The sequence below is a fragment of the Schistocerca nitens genome, chromosome 7, assembly GCF_023898315.1.
Source record: "Schistocerca nitens isolate TAMUIC-IGC-003100 chromosome 7, iqSchNite1.1, whole genome shotgun sequence".
Lineage (NCBI taxonomy): Eukaryota > Metazoa > Arthropoda > Insecta > Orthoptera > Acrididae > Schistocerca > Schistocerca nitens.
This window is the reverse complement of record NC_064620.1, coordinates 105,341,983-105,364,772: the sequence shown is the minus strand read 5'-3', so window position 1 is coordinate 105,364,772 and position 22,790 is coordinate 105,341,983. Positions and strand designations below refer to the sequence as shown.

General features: G+C 40.0%; 1 protein-coding gene across 3 annotated transcripts in view; it reads left to right on the top strand.

The window, feature by feature from the left end:
- The window catches only part of LOC126195183 (intraflagellar transport protein 56), a 208,646-nt gene that overhangs the window by 125,946 nt on the left and 59,910 nt on the right, over window positions 1-22,790 (top strand). For all 3 annotated transcript variants that reach the window (XM_049933697.1, XM_049933696.1, XM_049933695.1), the window contains exons 5-6: window positions 14,570-14,762; window positions 20,710-20,865. In XM_049933697.1, the coding sequence (XP_049789654.1) occupies window positions 14,570-14,762; window positions 20,710-20,865 (349 nt within the window). The remainder of the gene's footprint in view (window positions 1-14,569; window positions 14,763-20,709; window positions 20,866-22,790) is intronic.

The window sequence follows — 22,790 nt, the reverse complement described above, 5'->3', positions numbered from 1 at the left end:
CTACCTCATTTACCCCCAGAATACAAACATTATATTATTGCACTTTTTAGTTGCATCTGGTGTGAGAGTGAGTTCCTGCCCCTCACCACCTTCCCTCTTTCTCGACCGTGATCCCCCTCGCCGTCTGAGTAAAATGAAAGCATAGTTATCCCAATTTTGAAACCAAGAAAAGATCCACATGACAAAGGCAACTGTTGCCATATTTGTTTTACAAATGTTGTATGCAAGTGGTTCAAATGAATGGTTAACAGACAGCTTGTTTCAACTCTTCTAAGGGATTCTATCCAAATTTCATTGTGGATTTTGGCAGGCCTTGCCTACCAGTGACCACCTAATTTGCTCAGAATCTGATTTTAGAATGGCCTTCAATTGCCACCAACACCTTGTTGTCCTATTTTTGATTTTGCTGAGCTGCAACCAGCCTACGTCACTGTTTGGTGGTCTCGTGTTGTTACTAGAGATGGTATCATATTCTTCTTTAGAGGTGCTGTTCTGATTCTTATTTAAAAATTTTTATCTTATGAATCCTTTGGTGTTCAAGTATGTGGCCCTCACACTCAGAGAAACCAAGACCCACAAGGTTCCGTTTCGAGCATAACCCTTATTCCAGTAGCATTTAACAGACTAATAGAGACTGTGGAATCACAGTCTCACCTTCACCTTACAGTTCTTCAAACCTAAGTTTTGCAAAAATGTCAACTACAAGGCACCTTGAAGAAATTCTAATCTTGGACTCTGTCCTATGGTTTCCAATTCACTAGCTCCCAGAAGGATGTAGGTTGCAGTAAGTGCTGGGAAATGAAGAAGCTTGCACAGGATAGAGTAGCATGGAGAGCTGCATCAAACCAGTCTCAGGACTGAAGACAACAACAACAACAACAACAACAACAACAGCTCTAAAATGTGTGTAATGCACATCAGCCATCACTGAAAGATCCTCCCACATCCAGATCTTTATTTGAGCAGTGAAGAGTAACTGGTTTTGTTGGGTTGCACACAATGTACAGTCTGTTTGCCAACTTTTACCATAATATCTTGCTGTCACCATTCTCAAGGTTATTTTCTATAGTGGACATACTACACAGTGCAGTGGACCGTGCCATATAACTTCTTCACCTTTTGCAGTGGGGCAGGTGCTGTGAAAGAGATCCGATATACCCAAGCTACTAAATGATATAAAGAATTTTGTGGTAACTTTTCTGTTGCATAATTTCCATTACAGTTGTGGAGCAACAGATCTCTCTTAACCAGTAGTCCCAAGCAGATCATGACGTGTTGATCTTCTGATTTGAAATGTCAGAACATAATTACAGTTCTCATGTATTTCTTCATTTGTTCAGGTATTTACCTTCTTGCTCATGCCATTCTCCATGACTTCAGAGATGCCACCAAGCCATGACACCAAAGCATAAGCAGGCCTCCACACCAGATGGAGATGTGCATTTTCCTTCATGCTTTGTCATTGTGCTGAGGTACTTCCTATTACATTCATCTGCACATACATCAAATCAGCGTGAATGCAGTGCATTGTTCAACACTTAACAACTATCTAAACTGTGTTTTCAGTTTCAATGAACATCTTTCATCTACCTAAGTGGTTAAAGGTGGAACATGCTATTCTATAGAATCACCATTTTACACCATAGTGGACATGGCTGGTCCCCACCAACAACAGTCTCAGCCATGGTGGTGTGGGGTTGACCTGACCGCAACTATTGATTTCTTTATCCTTCTACATCCCTCATTGTTCTAATCTAAGGATGGTATCTTATTTACTCTTACCATTTAATCGACTTGGTTGCAGTTGGGCTTTGGCTCTTGAAGACAGTGCCCACAGTTTTTAATGTGGAAGAGGTGTCAAAGAAAGTAAAAAACATTTGTAGAAACATATTATCTTTCATTCAAATTGGCTGTATTGTAGATTTCTTGCCAAGTTTGCCCTTCAGGGTTCACTTTAAGTATATACTTTGCAAAAGGGCTCATATTTCTAACTTTTTCATTTACTACTTTGGGATATTGCTATGCCTTGATTCCTTTTAGCATTTCTATCTGTTTCTAACCTTCTGTCTGAGATTCTTTGGCCAACAAGTGTTTGATGATTTATTTGATGATTTTTCTGACATTCTGAAAGCATGAGTGGCTGGCATTGTCAAGGCTTGTGTCTCTCCCATGTACAATTAATCCTATTTGTCATCCTAGGGATATATGGCAGAAAGGCCATACCCAACACTTCTTCCTCAGTGTGCTAGTGACAGACTGTAATCCAGCTCACAGCCACAGATTATATGTACCTGTCACACTAACATCTGAGGGCTTTTCCATGGTCATTACCTCTGTGGTTCTCCCCCATTGCTACCCGCAACGGTTGTTCACTGCAACATGAGTATTCAGCATCCATTCAACTTGATGGTTTCCTCTTTCTTGTTAGAGCAGTTGTCATGTTTCTAGATTTCTAAGGCTTCCCTAAACAAATGGGTGTGCCAATTCTTCTTCAATGCAAGAACTTCTATGTTGGCATGTTTTGTTACATGGTCAATTTTGCACATCACATGCTTTGCTACAGCTGATTTCTCTACCTGACGCAACATTTAATGCGATTTATGTTTGGTTATCCTGGTGTTGATTGATCGTCCAGTCACTCCAACAGAGACTTACCAAGTGCACATGGAGTGCGCTATACTCCCAACATTGCAAATGGGTTTTTGTGCTCTGCCAATCTGAGAAACTCTTTGATCTTCTTTGTCCGTTTAAAATGTATCATTACACTGTGTCGTTCAACATACAATTAATTCTGTCCATCAACCTGGGGACATGTGGCAGAAAGGCCCTACCTGACACTTCTTCTTCCAATGTGTCTCTTTTCCGAATGTTAGATTTCGTGACACTTCTTATGTTACTGGTGGTATACCCATTGCTCCTCAGAATGCTTTCCAGGTGTTGCGCCCAACATCTGAGGAGCTGCGGCTGACATATTCATCTTGCAAGCATTATGACCATATTAATCACCCCTCTTTTCCAGCTTGGGTGGTGATTTGACATTTTGTGTGGGTATCAGTACATGTCAGTTTTTGATAAACATTGTGTCCCAGGTTCTCACCATCCTTCATAACCAGCATCTCTAGAAAGGGTAGCTGTTGGTCCTTTTCTACCTCCATAGTAAATTTTATATTGGCGTGCAAACTGTTCAGATATCTTAGGAAGTCACCAAGCTGGTCCTTATGGTGGCTCCACACAATGAAGGTGTTGTTGGCATACGTGTACCACTCCTTAAGTTTACAAGGTACCAAGTCCACCGCCTGTGTTTCAAAATATTACATGAAGAATTTGGCTACCAATGGACTGAGTGGACTGCCCATTGTGACATCTTCTAGCTGTACATGGAAATTACCATTCCACATTAAATTGCACATGGTAAGACATATGTGGAAGAACTTGGTGATGTCATGCAGTAAAATGGAACTGATATGTTCCAAAGAATCCCTGAGTTGCCCTTTGGTAAATGAAGAAACAACATCAAAGCTGAACAGATTATTATTTGGTCTAAGTTTTAGTTTCTTCAGTTTCTCAATGAAATGTCTTGAGCCTTTTTTGTGTGTGTTGGTATTTCCCACTTGGGGCTGAAGCAGACAGACAAAGTGTTTCACCAGTCTATATGTTGGTGAGCCAGTAGTGCTCACTATTGGTCTTAGTGGAGTATTATTTTTATGGGTTTTTGGTGATAGAGCTTCTGTGATGCACAGTTTACTCTGTACGTCTGTTGAAAGAGTAGATGCCTTGCAAGAGTGGAAAGCAGATCAACAAGTCAATTCCCAATGTGTTATGTGCAGTGGTCAATCTCAGTGAAAAACGTTGACATCAGAGAGATGGTCTGTTCTTCAAAAAGGAGTGAATGTACCATCATCCTCAGAACTTTGCCTATGGAGGATATTATTGCTAACACCAAAGTGATTATCTGGACCCTTCCTTGTAAAAAAGGTGAGAAAATACTTACTGAGGCCACCAGAATACTGTTTGCAGTGGAACTGCCGCAACACCAACAAGAGTGTGTTGGTGCTGCCTGCCAACAATGGAAAAGTGATTGTTGTAACAGTGGCCAAAGATTATGAGCAGAAGGTTCAGAACCTGTTAGATCCAATGAAATATCAAAACCTAAGCGTGGATCCAATGCATCGGATTACATAGAATACAAACTAGTTAATCAGAGTGTCTTCTCTCTCATTGGACATACAGAGAAATGTGTGCATTACAGATTATGAGCAGAAGATTCAGGACCTATTAGATCCAATGACATACTAAAACCTATGCCTGGATCCAGTGCAGTGAATCACATGAAATAGAAATTGGTTAATCAAGGCATCTTCTCGTACCACTCAGGGACTCCCTGGAGCATATTGGCTCCATTTTCCTGCATGACATCACCAAGCTTTACCATGGAAGTCTTAGCAGAGCTATTTGATGTGGAACGGAAATTTCTACAAACAGCTGGAAGATTTCATGATGGGCAGTCCACTTGGTCCTTAAGAGGCCAATTTCTTCATGGAACATTTTGAAACACAGGCACTGGACTTGGTACCTTGTAAACATAAGGTGTGGTACAGGTACGTTGATGACATCTTCATTGTGTGGAGCCATGGTGAGGGACAGCTTGGTGACTTCCTATGACATTGAACAGACTGCATGCCAACATAAAATTTACTGTGGAGGTAGAAAAAGACAAACAGCTACCCTTGCTAGACATGCTGACTATGAGGGATGGTGAGAACATAGGACACAATGTTTAGCGAAAACTGACGTGGACCTATATCTTCACAAAATGTCAAACCATCACACAAGCCAGAAAAGAGAGACGATTAATATACCCATAATGTGTGCAAGATGAATATGTCAGTCACAGCTCCTCAGACATCAGGTGCAACACCTGGAAAGCATTCTGAGGAGCAACATGTACTCCACCAGTTACATAAGAAGTGTCATGAAATCTAACATTCGGTGAAGTGACATGATGCAAGAAGAAGTATTGGGTAGGGCCTTTCTGCCTTACATCCCTAGGGTGGTGGGCAGAATTAATTGTTTGTTAGACATACACAGTGTAAAGATCCTTTACAAATTGACAAAGAAGATCAAAGAGTTTCTCAGATTGGCAGAGGACAAAAAGTACCCACTTGCAATGTCGGAAGTATAGTGCACTCCATGTGCATGTGGAAAAGTCCATGTTGGAACGACTGGACGTTCAATCAACACCAGGATCACCAAATGTGAAAGGCATTGCAGGTTTGTCAGGTGGAGAAATCGGCTCAGGCAGAGCAGGTGCTATGTGAGACTGACAATGTAATAAAATTCACTGACATGGAAGTTCTTGCTGTAGAGAAGAGTTGCCATGCCCTTTTGTTTAGGGAAGCCTCAAAAATCTAGAAACATGACAATAGCTTCAACGAGAAAGGGAAACCCTCAAGGTGAATGGATCCTGGATTCCTATGTTCCAATGAACAACCATTGCAGTAGCAAGGGGAGAACCACAGTGGAAATGACCAAGGAAAAGTGCTCAGATGTTGGTGCGACTAGTACATATCCATGGCCACGAGCTCAATTCCAGTCTGCCACCAACAACAGAGGGCAAAGCTTTGACAATGTCAGCCATTTGTGCTGGCGATACTTCAGGAAAATCATCAATAAACTATAGCTGAAGGACCCGAAACGGAAGCCAACAAGCAGTTTGTCAACAAGTGGGTGCAGAAAACTCAATAATTTAGTACTTTTGTCTGTGCATCATGATCTGACAGGTCATTAATATTTTTCCTCACACTGGACCTGTCAATTAGAGGACAGTCATTGAAGACTGATTGTGCTGCTGTTTCCCTGAAAATAAATTATATGTACCAAGTACCCCTTCTTTTTTCTGGAGAATCAATCATAAAGTTCGTATTGAAACCCCCACATAAAAATAAATTCATTTCTTAAGGACCATGTGTAATAAGTCTCAACTCTGGAGAGGAAAATCCTGTAGTGTAAAATGGGGGATCTGTAGAGGTCTATAATTAAAAGCTTCATTTTCCTTTAAAATTCAAACTCTCCTGCAGAGTCTTCAAATATTTGACCTTTGCAATGTTTTGAAATGTAAAGTCTTTCAAACTGAATAAATGATGTAAAACATGACATTGTTTCAACAACAATATTATGTAAGGGGTTAGCTGTTGATCACCAAATAGAGGGGGTGCTGAGTTCGAGGCAGGCACAATCAAAAGGCTATTAAACATTTAAGCTTTTGGCCAAAAGATCATTGCAGTCTGGCCACAGTGGCCATGAGTGTGTGAATTGTGCTTGTGCGAATGTGTGTGTGGTTTCTGTTTTGAATGTATGCATTTGGGCTGCAAGCTGAAATGTTAGTAGTCTTTTGAATGTGGCTGTCTGCAACTCAACACCTCCTTTGTGTGGTGAGTAGCAATCTGTTCTTTTCATAATATTGAACAATGCAAAATCCAGAATGGTATGTAACAATATTATGAGAAGGAAAGTTGCTACTCACTATATAGCGGAGATGTTGAGTCGCAGATAAGCACAACAAAAAAACGCAACTCACACACATGACTGCAGTCTCAGGCAACTGAAACCACACTGTGGTTTGTTGACACAGGCCAATGGCCGAAAGTTTTAATTGTGAAAAACTTTTTGTCATGCCGATCTGTGACTCAGCATCTCTGCAATATGGTGAATAGCAACTTTCCTTCTCATAATATTGTTACTTTTCAGCGCTGATGACCTCGATGTTGAGCGCCCATAACCCCCCTCCCCCGTTACTTTTCATAATATTGTTGTTTTTCCATCCTGGATTTTCCATTGTATGACATTATTTTAATAATACAGTTTACAGTACCTATATACATTTACCCCAGTTTCCAAAATATTGTGTTTTATCTGATATTTTCAGTTATCCAGTATAGTCCAGGTGTAGTTTAGGTCAGATAATAGAGACTGCATTGTATGTTGAATACTAAAACACACAAAATACACACATTCAGTGATTGAAACACTAAGTGTGGCTACCAGTCAGCTACCAGTGATTTGTAATAGTAAATTTATTGCTTCGAGTGTAATTTCCACTACTTTTCAACATATCTTTGGCCATTGTTGAGGCATTTGCTGTATTTTCTATTACTTCATTTTAATAGTATGTTGTCTGTGATGCTACCTTGCTGGTGACAGTTTCAAATGATCATGAAAGGGCCGTCCAACATGAATTATTTGGAGTGTAAAATGAAATAAAAATTGCTGCCAACCATACTAGTTTAGTAGGCAGGGTGAGGAAATTGGTTCCATACAGAATTACTGTGTTGTTCATTTAACTGTGTCAGCAGATTCAGGAAAACTGTGATAAAGACGGGCAGATTCAGGGAGGAAAGAGTGGAAATAAGATGGGAAAAAAGGCCAGTATGAATTGTTAATTGAAAATTATAGCAGTAAACAGTTGTCTCTTAGGGACAGATGGAAACACTTGTGAGAAACTGAACAAGAGTAACCTACTTTAAGTGTGTAACACCACCTTTCACACTAATGATGGGTGTGATGTGGAATTGTATGGCTTCAGACATCAAAAGTACTGTGGAGCCATCCTGGTCAATGACACCTCAACTGCTGCACAGGTGGTAGTAGTCAGTCAAAGCTTGATACAAAATGTGCATCTCACTCAGTGATTCAGATGAGCTTCCTCCAATCAATAGCATGTTTAATCAGACCATTCTGACACATTTTGAGAATAATGGGGTGGTGCCTTATCTTGCTAAAGGTGCAGGCTGTCCACAGAATACTGTAGTCAGAGAAACAATGCACATGACTGAACAATAGGTTCCTGTATTGTTCACTGGTAAAATATGATGGCAAATGTAACAGATTCCTTCCATCCCAAGTATACACCTCCTCACCAGAAAATGTCTCCACATGCCCCCTGACCCATGCGCTGATAGAAAACTGACTACGCTAACTCATGTGGTTTTTTGGCATAGCCATACTCTGTCATTAGTGTTTACAAATAAGCTCTGCAAGTCACAAGTCCAGTTGATATTTTCCCAGCTTAAAACAATGGCTATATTTTATGCCAATGCTGATCTCTGCACCCAGAGACCTGTGGTAAACAGAGGCACATAAATGCCTTTAGTATGGAGGCAGTTGTGGATGGTAAGCCTGCTGAACAGTTGTTGATGGTCTATGGCAGCACATTCCTCAGTGTTTTGATGCTTAAATTAAGATGCTCACAGTACACATTTGAAATGCTGGTGTTTGAAAAGCCTTGCCAGCACAGCTTTGGAAAAGGAATGTCCCAAGAATTGGACACCTGTAAACTGGATGCAGTCAAAGTGAGCTGGTATCACACATCTTCCCATCATTTACTCATCTGTCAAGTCTAAGGTCACTACTAGGTCTGATGGCATCCCAGTCTTGTGACTGACTGAACTATTCCATTTGTATTGAATGAGATCACTTTGACATTTGAAGGAGATTAATGACCCTGACATGTAAATAAATTGCATGATTCACAATCTTAGTCGCATTTTATTTTATTTGCACATATAACTGGTTTTGGGTTTACAGTTAACATCAAGCTTCACCTGGAAAATAAAAATAAAGGTATTTCATAATTTCAACAGTAGGGAAAGAATAGATTATTAATCACCACATAGGCAAAACATTGAGTTGTAGACAGGCACAGTGTAGAAGACAGGTAAAATATTTAAGCTTTTGGACAAAGCCCTTCTTCTGAAACAGAAAACACATGCACATTCACACAAGCACCACTCATACATACTGGTCACCTTGTGTGAATAAATGTATGTTTTCTCGTTTGGAAGAAGGACTGTCTCCAAAAACTTAACATTTTAATAGTCTTTTTCATTGTCTATACATGTGACTCAATGACTCCTCTGTGTGCTGGGAAGCAATTTATACTTTCCATATTGTTGTTATTCCATCCTGAACTTTCCATTATTTTGTAATTTGTGAGACATGAACATAAGCCTATTACATACAATTGGGGAACAAGAAATCTTATTACCTTATGTTAAAAGAAAAGAAAAAATTCCTTGACGTCTATATTTATGTGCTGCTCCATGACTCTGCTGTCAATATCTTTATTCTTGGCTTGTGTGTAACTTCTGTGTATTTTCTTACAGTAAATGTGTTTTTTTCGTATCCAGGGTGTAATTACAAAGTTAATAAAATGTTTTCTTGCCTTTAAATAATATTTTTCATCAGGATATGGGCCCAGTACACGTGTAAAGGCAAACAACACAGTTTAATTAAAACAGTATTTTGTTTCGTATAGTGAATTGGATGTTCCTCAAGTAATTTCATTGGGAAAACAAGATGTGAAAATGTGTGCGTACGGTCAAGGAACAGTTTACATCCGAATCCGACGAAACAATAAATGGTACAATGCTAGAATGGACAATGTTTTATACGTCCCTGATGCAAGTGCTAATCTGTTCTCTGTGAGAGCCATTGCCTGCAGAGGCTACAGTACTCATTTTAGTTATAATAATATCTGTGTTCGAAAACAAGTCAGTGGCAATATTGTTATGACAGGTTATGTGAAAAATGGACTTTATGTGTTGAACATGCGTGTTGTTAGAAATGCAAAAATGAATCGTATGAGCTTGATGACTTCATCCGAAACATTGCAAGTGTACCATGAAAGGTTTGGTCATCAGAATAAACAACATGTGAAGAACATTTTAAAAGGAATGAACATTAATGTGGAAGATGCCAAGAGTGAATTTTGTGACGGCTGTGCGGTTGGAAAGATGCATAGGCTGCCATTCAAAACACGAACAATACGCGCTACCAGTACTGGTGAATTAATCCACGCGGATGTAAATGGACCAATGAGCACGAAATATTTTGGAGGCAAGCATTATTATGTATGTTTCAAAGACGATTTTAGTAAATTTCGTCGAATTTTCTTTTTAAGACACAAAAGTGAAGTGTGTACTGTGCTTAAGCAGTTTTTAAATGAAGCACGAACTAATGGACATGTTGTCAAACAATTTAGATGTGATGGTGGCAAAGAATTTAACAATAAGAATGTCAGTGAACTGCTTGCAGACAGGGGAATAGAGCTACTGATTCCTCCTCCTTACACTCCTGAACAAAATGGTGTGGCTGAACGGGAAAATAGGACCATTGTTGAAGCTGCCCGGTCAATGCTAAATCCGAGTAAATTACCTAAAGGGTTGTGGGCAGAGGCATGCAACACAGCAGTCTACCTAATAAATCGTACTGGAAAATCTTCAGTTGAAAATAAAACCCCTTATGAACTATGGTTTAATCGACCAGTAGGACGACTTGATCATCTCAGAATTTTTGGTACAGGCTGCTATGTTCACATTAACAAACAATTCCGTTCCAAGTTTGATGATAAGGCAGTGTTTGGACGACTTGTTGGATATGTTAATGACAAAGATGGGTTCAGAGTTTGGATTCCATCTAAAAGAAAAGTGGTGTTGAGTCACGATGTAAAATTTAAGCCAGAAATTGTTTGTGATTTACATAGTGATCATGTTGAATTTGAAGTCCCTCGGGAAGAATTTAATGATCCGAATTCATCTAAAGATGACCAATGTAAATCTCCTAGGCTGTACACTTCTGGAGGAAGCCAAACTCAAGAAAAAATTGGCACTCTCGATTCTAGAGAAAGTCAAGAGTCGAGTGAATCTGAAGAAAATAAAGAATTAACAGAATTTCTAAAAGCAGAAGCTGCTGAATCTTCTAATGAAGAGAAACAGAAGAATAAAAGACAACGAAGAAAACCAACCTGGATGGAAAGTGGTGAATTTTGTATGGCAACAAAAGTTGATGCACTAGGATACAAAGATCCAAACTGTTTTTCAGAAATATTGCAGTCAAACGAGAAGGAAGAATGGATGCAAGCTATTAGTGAAGAACTTCAATCACTTAAGGAAAACAATACCTGGGTGCTGGTTGACCGTCCGAAGAATGCGAAAGTATTGCAAAACCGCTGGGTTCTACGGCGAAAGGTCGCAGTCAATGGAGGTACTCGCTTTAAAGCCAGATTGGTTGCAAAAGGCTGTATTCAGAAAGCAGGAATTGATTATGACGACGCCTTTAGCCCTGTGGCACGTTATGACACCATACGAACTCTGTTGGCTGTAGCTGCTTCAAAGAAAATGCTGCTAGAACAATTCGATGTAAAGACAGCTTTTTTGAATGGAATACTTGAAGATGAAGTATATATGGAACAACCAGAAGGTTTCGAAGATGGTACAGGCCGAGTATGTTTCTTAAAAAAAGGTCTTTATGGGTTGAAGCAAGCACCACGTTGCTGGAACAAACGTTTTGTTGAGTTCATGAAGAAAGCTGGTTTTTCAAACAGTGATGCAGACCCATGCCTATTTTATCGTAGACAAAATGGAAATAGCCTTTATGTGGCAATCTACGTTGATGATGGCCTGATTGTCGGCAGTAACAAGAAAGAAATTGCTGTTTTTATGGATGTTTTACAACATGAATTCGAAATAACAACTGGCAGTTTTGACAATTTTCTTGGCATAAAAATAAATCAATATGAAGATGGAGCAATAATGATAAGTCAAGAGAAATACACAGAAGAAATTCTGCAAAGATTTCGAATGGCAGAATGCAATACAATCTCAACTCCTATTGGACGTGAGGACAATAATCAAAACGAAGAAGTTTCGTCATCTGTACCCTACCGTGAAGCAATTGGTTGTCTCATGTACCTTTCAACAGTAACTCGTCCAGACATCACTTTTGCAGTCAATAAAGCTGCTCGAGCTATGGAGAAACCAACCACTGAAGACTGGAATAGAGTAAAGCGCATTTTCCGGTATTTGAAAGGGACCTTAAATTTTGGAATTGTATATAATAAAAAAGAAGAGTTAAAGATTTACGCTGATGCAGATTTCGCAGGTGATAACCGGACAAGGCGCTCAACAACTGGAATTCTTGCAAAGTACTCAGGTGGTGCAGTGTCATGGACAAGTCAGTTGCAGAAAGTAGTGGCCACATCCACAACCGAGGCGGAAATAATTGCAGCTAGTGAAGGAGCAAAAGAGTTAGTTTGGTTACGTCGTCTGCTATCAGAATTAGTGGAAATGTCGGGGCAGCCTCCAGTTCTTTACATTGACAATGCTAGTGCATTGAAGTTGGCAAAAAATCCAGAATATCATCGACGTTCTAAACATATAGAGGTCCGACATTTCTATGTTCGTGAAAGATATCTGAACGGTGAGATTTTCTTGGAACACATTGATGGACACAACCAGTTGGCAGATATTTTGACGAAACCTCTTGAACGAGTTCGATTTAATTTTCTATGTTCAGAAATTGGCATGCAAGAGACAAAGCAATAATTTCATGATTTTTTCTTTTGGAGGAAGTGTTAAAAGAAAAGAAAAAATTCCTTGACGTCTATATTTATGTGCTGCTCCATGACTCTGCTGTCAATATCTTTATTCTTGGCTTGTGTGTAACTTCTGTGTATTTTCTTACAGTAAATGTGTTTTTTTCGTATCCAGGGTGTAATTACAAAGTTAATAAAATGTTTTCTTGCCTTTAAATAATATTTTTATCACCTTATAAGGTAGCAACACAGGGGATGTGTAGTTGTGACTTCAATTGGTTTAATGTGATAATTAAATAATGAGTAATGGTTATGAATCTTGTTACTGATGAAGGTGGTGGTGACATACCTTGAAAATCAAATATTTTCTGTGAGTAATTAAATATCAGAAAGAATTGTGAAAAGTGAGTTTCACATATCTGTCAGTTATACGTAACACTCATTTTAGTAAACTAATATAAAAATGTAGTGCTCTGATCAACTTTTGAATTTAAGTGTGTGAACTAATTAAATACTAAAATAAACAGATATGATATGTTAGAAACATTATTAGTAATATAATGTATACATGAGAGTACAAAGGATGAGAACTTAATGGAATGCAAAGGAAACACGTCAATTAAATAACTAGGCGTAATGTTACGAAGTGATATGAAATGGAATGAGGACATGAGATTGGTAGTAGGGAAGGTGAATGTTCAACTTTTGTTTTATTGGAAGAATTTTGAGAAAATGTTGATCATTCATAAAAGAGACAGCATTTAGAACACTAGTGAAAACCATACTTGAGTACTGTTTGGGTGTTTAGGATCCCTACCAGATCGTATTAAAGAAAGACATCGAAGCAGTTCATGGGCTTGCTGCTAGATTTGTAACTGGTAGGTTTGGTCAGCATGCAAGTATTAAGGAGATGCTTCATGAACTCAAATGGGAATCCCTGGAGGGAAGATGATGCACTTTACATGTGGCACTATTGTGGAAGTACAGAGGAGCTATAATTGAGACTGACTGCAGTGTGGTTATACTGCCGCTGATGTGCAATTTGCGGAAGGACCATAAAGATAAGATGTGGGAAATTAGGGCTTCTACAGAGACTTTTAGATAGTCATTTTTCCCTCGCTCTATTTGCAATGGGACAGGAAAGGATATAACTAGTAGTGGTATGTGGCACCCTCTGTAATGGACTGCAGAGTGTGTATGTAGATGTGGATGAAACTAGATATAATGAGCAGGTGGCAGCTGTCGATGATGACATCAGCAGGTGTCCCACTGTGCAGGCAGTCAATCAACATATAGTATGCCATAGAATGGGCAGTGGTGAAGGCAGTCCACCATTTTCCAGTGCACTGGGAGCCACCAGCTTGAGTTAGTATCAGCAGGTTCTGCAGATTTCATCATCTGCAGCAAGCAAGACTGGATATCATCACAATGTTGTCTGTTACAGCAAGTCTTTAAAAATTCAATGTTGGTACTGATGATGAAATTCATCTTCTCCATTGAAGGAGTTATTACAATTATTTTTCAGTTTGATAAAGATTTCAGATTTTTCCAATACATTAATTTGGAAGCTTTTCTGTTTGTTATGTAAAACATTAAAGTCAGATTGAATACCAGTCATAGTATGACCAGTGGTGATAATGTTTTTGCCCATGCACTTTGACGATCACCAGCTGAGATTATTCAGCAGATCATAACATTCTATGCAGTGAAAAGTTGAGCCATGTTGTACCTATGCTCTGAACATATCTGACATATTTTTTATGTTATGTTATACAGAATCATAATTTCTATTTTCAAAACTTAACTTTCAGCATTTATTCTTTTACCATTGTTGTATGTCTTATTTTCCCCTTTTTGTCTATGAATACATTAAGATTCTCTAACGCAAAATCGGTCAAAATGTAAAATTAACACTTTTTGAGACAGAAGTAGATGCTTTCTTTTGTCTGAGATTGTATGTTAAAATTTATGTGTTGATTTTATTCTGTGTTTCATATTCTTTGCATTTCACCATCTTTTATCTTCGTAATTCATTCTTTTATCTTGAGAAATAATTACCCCAATGTTGAGCAGTTTTTCAAATGAGTGTGATGTAACTTAGAAAAATTTGATTTCACTATTGGAATGATGTTTTCCATAAGTTATACAGTACATGTTAGTAAATAACATGCAGCATTTATAATATTTTCTCTTTCTCAGGGAGTACTTGGCACTGAATGTTTATATATCTCTTTGCTATTACAAGCTGGATTATTATGATATGTCACAAGAAGTTCTTACTATTTATCTGCAAAATTATCCAGATTCCGCAATTGCTATAAACCTAAAAGCATGTAATCATTTCCGCCTGTACAATGGCAAGGCAGCAGAATCAGAATTGAAATCACTTATGGTAAATACTATTTTATGCTTTCTTATATGTAACTGAGGTACAATAAAATATGTATGTGTGTGAGCCGCAGTTTTTGTATGGATGAATACACACACACACATGACCATGGTGAGACTGACTGTTCATTATCAATAACAATTGCCTGGGCCAGTGGAGGTGGCGAGGAGGTAGGGAAGGACTCAAGAGGGGGTGTGGGATAGTGTGAGGCAAGTCTTTCCACCAATGACTCAGTGGCTGCATAAGAAGGCAAAAGCAGTTAGAAAGTGAAACATGTAAGAGGTAGGGGGATGGAGAGGGGAACAGGGGGGGGGGGGGGAGGAGGAAAAGAGAGGAAGGTGGAGATGAAGAGGGGGAGACTGGGAGGAAAGAAAGAAAGAGAAAGAACCAGAAAAGGAAGAGGAGAGGGGAAGGAGGCAGGGAAGGATAGAAGGAGGGAGAGAGGGGTCCTTCCCTACCTGCTTCCCTTCTCTTTCCCCTTTTCCAGTCCTCTCACTTTCTCTCTCCCATTCCCATCTCCCTCCTCACCTCCACCTTCCTCTCCTTCTCTCTCCCTACCTCTTAATATGTTCTACCCTCTGAAATCATTTTGTTTGTTGTGCAGCTGCTGAGTCATCTGTTCAAAAACCTGCCTCCCATTACCCTTCTAGCCCCTCCTCGCCTTGTATGTCCTTCCCTACCCCTCCCCACCCTTATTTGCCCAGGCAGCTGTTATCAATAATCAACCATCCGTCTTGCCACGGTAATGTGCATGTATGTTTGGGTGTGTGAGGCTCTATGTGTGAATGTGTGTACTTCCACTAAAGAAACCTGCGATATTGAGCTTTTCTATTGACTATTAATAATGATAATTCTGTATGGTGCAGTGACCTGGTAGAAGTCTTGCAATTGGTACTTTGGTGACGTGTGCATCCATGTCCTTCCACAGTAGTCTACTCAGGGTAAGGAGACTTAAAATTTAATATAGGATCCGAACCATATATCACTGCTGGCTTATCTTCACATCATTGAGAGGCACAAGCTATGTTAGGCAGACTTAAATATTCTGTGGTCTGTCCAGGATTCGATCCCATAACCTATCAGTTTCCAGGCACTCGTTTTATCCCTAGACCATTAGGCTGGCTGTTGATATTTATCTCTACTAAGCATCTGTGGTACCAAAATCTGTAATGAAGTTGGTTCACATAGTTTTCATTAACACATATTCCTTTTCATTGTCCCTGTTCCTTGATCTGTAAAGGTCTTGTAGGACTGTTAACTGTAGTTTTAGATGTATGGAATCTCCTTGCATAGCTTCTTCCAGTTCTGAACTTTTCTCTGTTGTGATGAAGTCAGATTGAATCGGTAGTGTTTATGTAAAAATACTTCAGTGTAGTAATATGTTTGAATCAATGCCTTATGTAACTCAGTCAGATTCTGCCACATTTGGTAATTCATACTCACCGTTCTGTTCTACAACATCCCCCATGCAAGTAATCCATTGTATTGTATCCACTTCTGCATCCAACTTGTGCCTGTGATTGATGATTTTCACTAAGCAGTTTGTGGTAATTTTAATGAATTTCTTGTACAGTATGAAGAGGAGACTGATAGGTTTGCAGTTTTACATACCTTGTCTGTCTGCTTTCTCGCAAAGTAGAATATTCACACCATTGTTCAGTTTTGGGTAACTGCCTACCTCTCCAGACATTCTGTAAACACTGTTGTAAGTTTCTTTCATATCACTTTTCCTTTAGCTTGAACTATTTCTACTGAAGTACTATCCATCTTCTCCAGTCTCCTTTATTTTCTTCGTATCTTTATCAGCTTTATACAACGTGTGTCTCATTACTCCCAAAAAAGTCATTGTTTAGTATAACCCACCTCATAGTCCATGTTGCTTATTCACGACTTTGCGGTGGTACTCAACTCGAAGGTAAGACAATTTGAATCCTGGTGACAGAAAAATTCCACTGACAGTATTTGGCTGGCAAGGGAAGAAAACTGGTGGAGTCAAGTTCCTGATCAGCAGTCTTTATGTCAATGTCCTGCATTAAGTTCCAAATGCCTCCACAGTGGCCCTTGAAGTGAAGACATTTGATAGAGATTAGAGGAGATTCAGTCTTCATTCCATAGACCAAAAAATGAGATGATTCTCGTGGGTGTGGAATATGTCAGAAAGTATAACATAAAAAACCTAGAAGATTGGAATATAATACTCACTTCCCTGATCATTTGTCAGGAGATTGTCAAGATAAGCGAATACATTACATTGAACTGGAAATACTAATGTTTACAGAATCAATACACTGTCAGAATCAGATAATAATAATAAAATCAAACAATGGCAAACCCAGGATGGAGTGTAACAAGACTGTGAAATGAAAAGTTGCTACTCGTCATATAGAGGAGATGCTGACTCGCAGAGAGGCACAACAAAAAAAATGCCTTCGTGACAGTCTTTTTGTTATGCCTATCTGCGAGTCATCATCTCCACTATTTGGTGAGTAGCAACTTTCCTTTTTACAGTACTGTAATAATAATAAAAAAAATTATTATATGCGAAATACCTAATCTTGACTGTTGTGTCCAAGTGCTGTCAAAACTTAAGCTAGTCTAACTGTCCCTGTTAAGATATTCATCTATAGAGCAGGAATTGCTTATTAAAAAGTATTTCAAACTCTGATATGAAACTTCCTGGCAGATTAAAACTGTGTGCCCGACCGTGACTCGAACTTGGGACCTTAGCCTTTCGCGGGCAAGTGCTCTACCATCTGAGCTACCGAAGCACGACTCATGCCCGGTCCTCACAGCTTTACTTCTGCCAGTATCTCATATCCTACCTTCCAAACAATCGCAGGAGAGCTTCTGTAAAGTTTGGAAGGTAGGAGACGAGATACTGGCAGAAGTAAAGCTTTCAGGACCGGGCGTGAGTCATGCTTCGGTAGCTCAGATGGTAGAGCACTTGCCCGCGAAACGCAAAGGTCCCGAGTACGAGTCTCGGTCGGGCACACAGTTTTAATCTGCCAGGAAGTTTCATATCAGCACACCGCTGCAGAGTGAAAATCTCATTCTGGAAACATCCCCCAGGCTGTGGCTAAGCCATGTCTCCGCAGTATCTTTTCTTTCACGAGTGCTAGTTCTGCATGGTTCGCAGGAGAGCTTCTGTAAAGTTTGGAAGGTAGGAGATGAGATACTGGCAGAAGTAAAGCTGTGAGGACCAGGCGTGAGTCGTGCTTCAGTAGCTCAGATGGTAGAGCACTTGCCCGCGAAAGGCAAAGGTCCCGAGTTCGAGTCTCGGTCGGGCACACAGTTTTAATCTGCCAGGAAGTTTCATATCAGCGCACACTCCGCTGCAGAGTGAAAATCTCATTCTATTTCAAACTCTGTTTAAACTGTGCTTTATCTGAAACCAAGTTTTAATTATTGCTAGCAATTTATTGAAAATGTGTGTTCCTGAATATTGGACCTCTTTTTGGACCAAGGTATGTATTTCAGGTCTTTATTTAGAGTGTTCTTAGTCCCAGTACTGATACTATGTATTGAGCTACTCGTTGGTAACAGAGACAAATAATTGCAACAAATTTAATTAAGGAATAAATATACTGTGAGGCAGTGGTTAGAACACCCAGTTCCTTCAACAGGATTCTGCATGATGTTCATGAATTTCCACAACAAATGAAACAATGAAAAATTCAGGACGGAATGTAACAATATTATGAATAGGAAAGTTGCTACTCACCATATAGCGGAGATGTTGAGTTGCAGATAGGCACAACAAAAAGACTCTCACAATTAAAGCTTTTAGCCATTAAGGCCTTCTTCAACAGTAGAAGACAGACAGACTGACAGACACACACACACACACACACACACACACACACACACACACACAAACGAATCTTCCACACATGACTGCAGTCTCAGGCAACTGAAACCACACTGCGAGTGGCAGCACCAGTGCATGCGACTGGGTGGGGGTAAGAGGAGAGGCTGGAGTGGGGAGAGGGAGGGGGAGGGGGAGTATTGTGGGGATGGTGCACAGTGAAGTGGTGCACGTTTGGCGAAGGGCAGGGGAGAGTTTGTGGGGGGGGGGGGGGGATGTTGGGGTAGCAGAAAAAGCAAGAAATAAAAAGACTGAAAAACTGGGTGTGATGGTGGAATGATGGCTGTGTACTGTCGGAATGGGAACAGGGAAGGGGCTGGATGGGTGAGGACAGTGACTAACAAAGGTTGAGGCTAGGAGGGTTATTGGAACATAGGATGTATTGCAGGGAAAGTTCCCTCCTGTCTAATTCAGAAAAGCTGACGTTGGTGGGAATGATCCATGTGGCACAGGCTGTGAAGCAGTCATTGAAATGAAGGATATCATGTTTGGCTGCATGTTTATCAACATGGTGGGCCACTTGTTTCTTGGACACAGTTTGTCAGCGGCCATTCATGTGGACAGACAGTTTGTTGGTTGTCATACCTACATAGAATGCAGCACAGTGGTTGCGGCTTAGTTTGTAGATCTCGTGACTTGTTTCACAGGTAGCCCTGCCTTTGATGGGATGGGTGATGTAAGTCACCAGACTGGAGTAGCTGGTGGTGGGAGGATGTATGGAACAGGTCTTGCACCTAGGTCTATTACAGGGGTATGAGCCATGAGGTAAGGGGTTGGGAGCAGGATGGACAAGTATATTGTGGGGGTTTGTTGGATGGCGGAATACCACTGTGGGAGGGGTGGGAAGGATAGTGGGCAGGAAATTTATCTTTTCAGGGAATGACGAGAAGTAACCAAAACCCTGGTGGAGAATGTAATTCAGTTCCTTCAGCCCTGGGTGATACTGAGTTATGAGGGGAATGCTCCTCTCTGGCCAGATGGTGGGACTTTGGGAGGTGGTGGGAGACTGGAAAGATAAGGCATGGAAGATTTGTTTTTGTACAAGGTTGGGAGGATAATTACAGTCAATGAAGGCTTCATTGAGACCCTCAGTATATTTCAAGAGGGACTGCTCATCACTGCAGATACCAGCCGACCAAAATCACTACCTCACTCTTTGCAAATTGCAGCACACAAAATGGCTTCTGTTGAGCATATGCCACCTTACTTATGACTGACTGAAAACTGAGAAGATGCATTGACTGACATCTAATAGCAATTATTGAAACTCTAGGCCACACCCATTCAATCAACACACATTTCTTTGCCAGCATGTCCCTGTTTCATAATTATTACCATCCAAAATCAGGCCATTCTTTTTGAAACACTGTATTGCTCCTTCATTTCCAATAAGAAAACTTCATAAAGATTTGTATTCAAACATGTGCTGTAATATTACATGCATTCTTTTTAACATTAACGACAGTTCTCTTAGCCCACTCTGACAAACAATAAACTTGCATTTTTATTCTAGTGACATCACTCCCACTATCATAACATGCACAGTTCCATGGTGTGCCCCGCACATCCAAGCCGGAACACTGCAGCATGGAATAAACCCCCAAACCAGAAAGTACTGCAAAGCATAACAAAACTGCTATCATCTCACCTTGCAGGTGCATGGTGCCTACTGTACCCGAGTGAAAGTACAGAAAATTATAAACTTCCAAACAGTATGTGATTCTACGTTAGTTAACTAATAAAAACAAATACTTTCAATGCGATGATCATCCTTCATCAATGTGGTAGACGTTGAGCGACACATCACTTCATTCAAGTGATACGGTACACTACAACATGTTGAGTCACTCCATATTATTTCATAATGAAATCCATGGAACATGTTTAAAAAGAAGCATCATTTTAATCAGAAAGCAGTCATATTGATGTGCAACTATCCAATCATTTATTTTCTCATAATGGAACTGCGTTTAAATGTCAAATGTCAAAGTTTCGGCCATTACAAGAAACTACCGAGCCAATATAACATACTGTGTAAGGGGTAAGGTGAAGGTTATAATATTATGTTATTTCATATGATTTTAGGACCAGAGTTCATCAACATTCAGCTTTGGACATGATCTCATACGACATAACCTGGTTGTTTTCCGGGGTGGCGAGGGAGCTCTGCAAGTTCTTCCTCCTCTTGTTGATGTTATTCCAGAAGCACGTCTCAATCTAGTCATATACTACCTAAAGCAGGTATGTACTATACATGGTTGTATAAGTGAACTTTGTACTTCCTGCAAACCGAAGAAACATAATAGAGAAAACATTCCTCCACAATATTGTATCTGTAAGAAAACTGAGTGTGATCTAAAGGACAAGATTCATAAAAAGATTCTTTTGACATATGAAGACCTCTCAATTTGAATCTCAACTTGAGTGGAAGAATTCCTCTTTGAAAGTCTGAGGGAGAATCAGGGAATTGTTTCACACAGTGATTCAAGAGAAGTAAGTCACAAAATCCAGGAGACGAACTGAATAATAAAAAATCAGATAAGACTTAGCTGTTCAACAACTTACTAATATTCAGTACATTGTGAAGAGTGAGTACTGCCACAGAGAGCAGTGATATGAAGAGGTATAAAAGAGATGAGTTCCTTATTAATTACAATTGAAAGGATACATTAAAAATAAATGTTACAGCAGGAAAAAAATAAGAATAAAATATTGTGATCTTATTTGGGAGAATAAAGACAGAAAAGTGGAAAATAGTTGTTAGTAGAGAAATGTGTTCATACGAGGAGCAAAGCCAGAATACACTGAGGTAACCAAAGTCATGGGATAATCCTATCTATTTTGGAACATGAAGTCCGTGAGTGAGTGCAGGTGGTCTCTGAGTAGCTGAACATAAACATTTCCAATCAATAATTGCTTCACTTGGACGGGAGTACCCAGTCCATGTAAACACAGCCAACACCATTATGGAACCACCACCAGCTCGCACGGTGGCTTGCTGGCAACTTGGTCCATGGCTTTGCAGAGTCTGTGCCACACTTGAACTCTGCCATCAGCTCTCACCAACTGAAATCAGGACTCATCTTACCGGGCTACAGTTTTCCAGTTGTCTGTGGTTCAACCAATATTGTCACGAGCCAAGGAGAGGCACTGCAATCGATACTTTTGCCATACATCCCACATTGATTTCTTCAATTATTTCATCCAGTATTGCTTGTCTGTTAACACTGATAATACTACGCAAACATCACTGCTCTCAGTCATTACCTGAAGGCCATTGGCCACTGCATTGTCCATGGTGAGAGGTAATGCCAGAAATTTGGTATTCTCAGCACACTCTTTACACTGTGGATCTCAGAATATTGAATTCCCCATTGATTTCCAAAGTAAAATGTCCCCTGCATCTAGCTCCAACTACGAGGGTCAGTCAAAAAGTAATGCCTCCTATTTTTTTTTCTACGTTTAATTGTCAGGAAATTTAAATGCAATTACATAGGTTGAAAACCACAACATTGAGGATCATTTTGTCATTTTTCAATGTAATCTCCGCCCATCTCTACAGTTTTGGTCCATCTTTGAACAAGGGCATGTATCCCAGCACGGTAAAAATCACAGCTCTGCTTCCTAAGCCATTGACGCACGGATGTTTTGACGGCCTCCTCATCTTCAAAATGAATCCCACGATGAGCTTCTTTTAGTGGCCCGAACAGATGGAAGTCTGATGGTGCCAGGTCAGGGCTGTATGGGGGATGAGGCAAAACTTCCCATCCAATTTTGACAATCTCGTCAGAGGTGTAACGACTGGTGTGTGGTCTTGCATTGTCATGCAAAAGAAGAACATCTGCCATTGATTTTGTTGGGCGAACTCGCTGAAGACGTGCTTTAAGTTTTTTGAGGGTTGTGGCGTATTGAACAGAATTTATTGTGCATCTCTGCTCCAAATATCAACCAGAATCACACCCTCTGTATCCCAGAAAACTGTTGCCATAACTTTCCCTGCCGATCGCACAGTTTTGAATTTTTTCTTCCTCGGCGAGCTTGTGTGACGCCACTCCATTGACTGCCTCATTGATTCGGGTTCAAAAAAATGCACCCATGTTTCGTCCCCGGTCACAATTTTTTTCAGAAACTCATCTCCCTCCAAACGGAAGCGCTGCAAGTGTTGG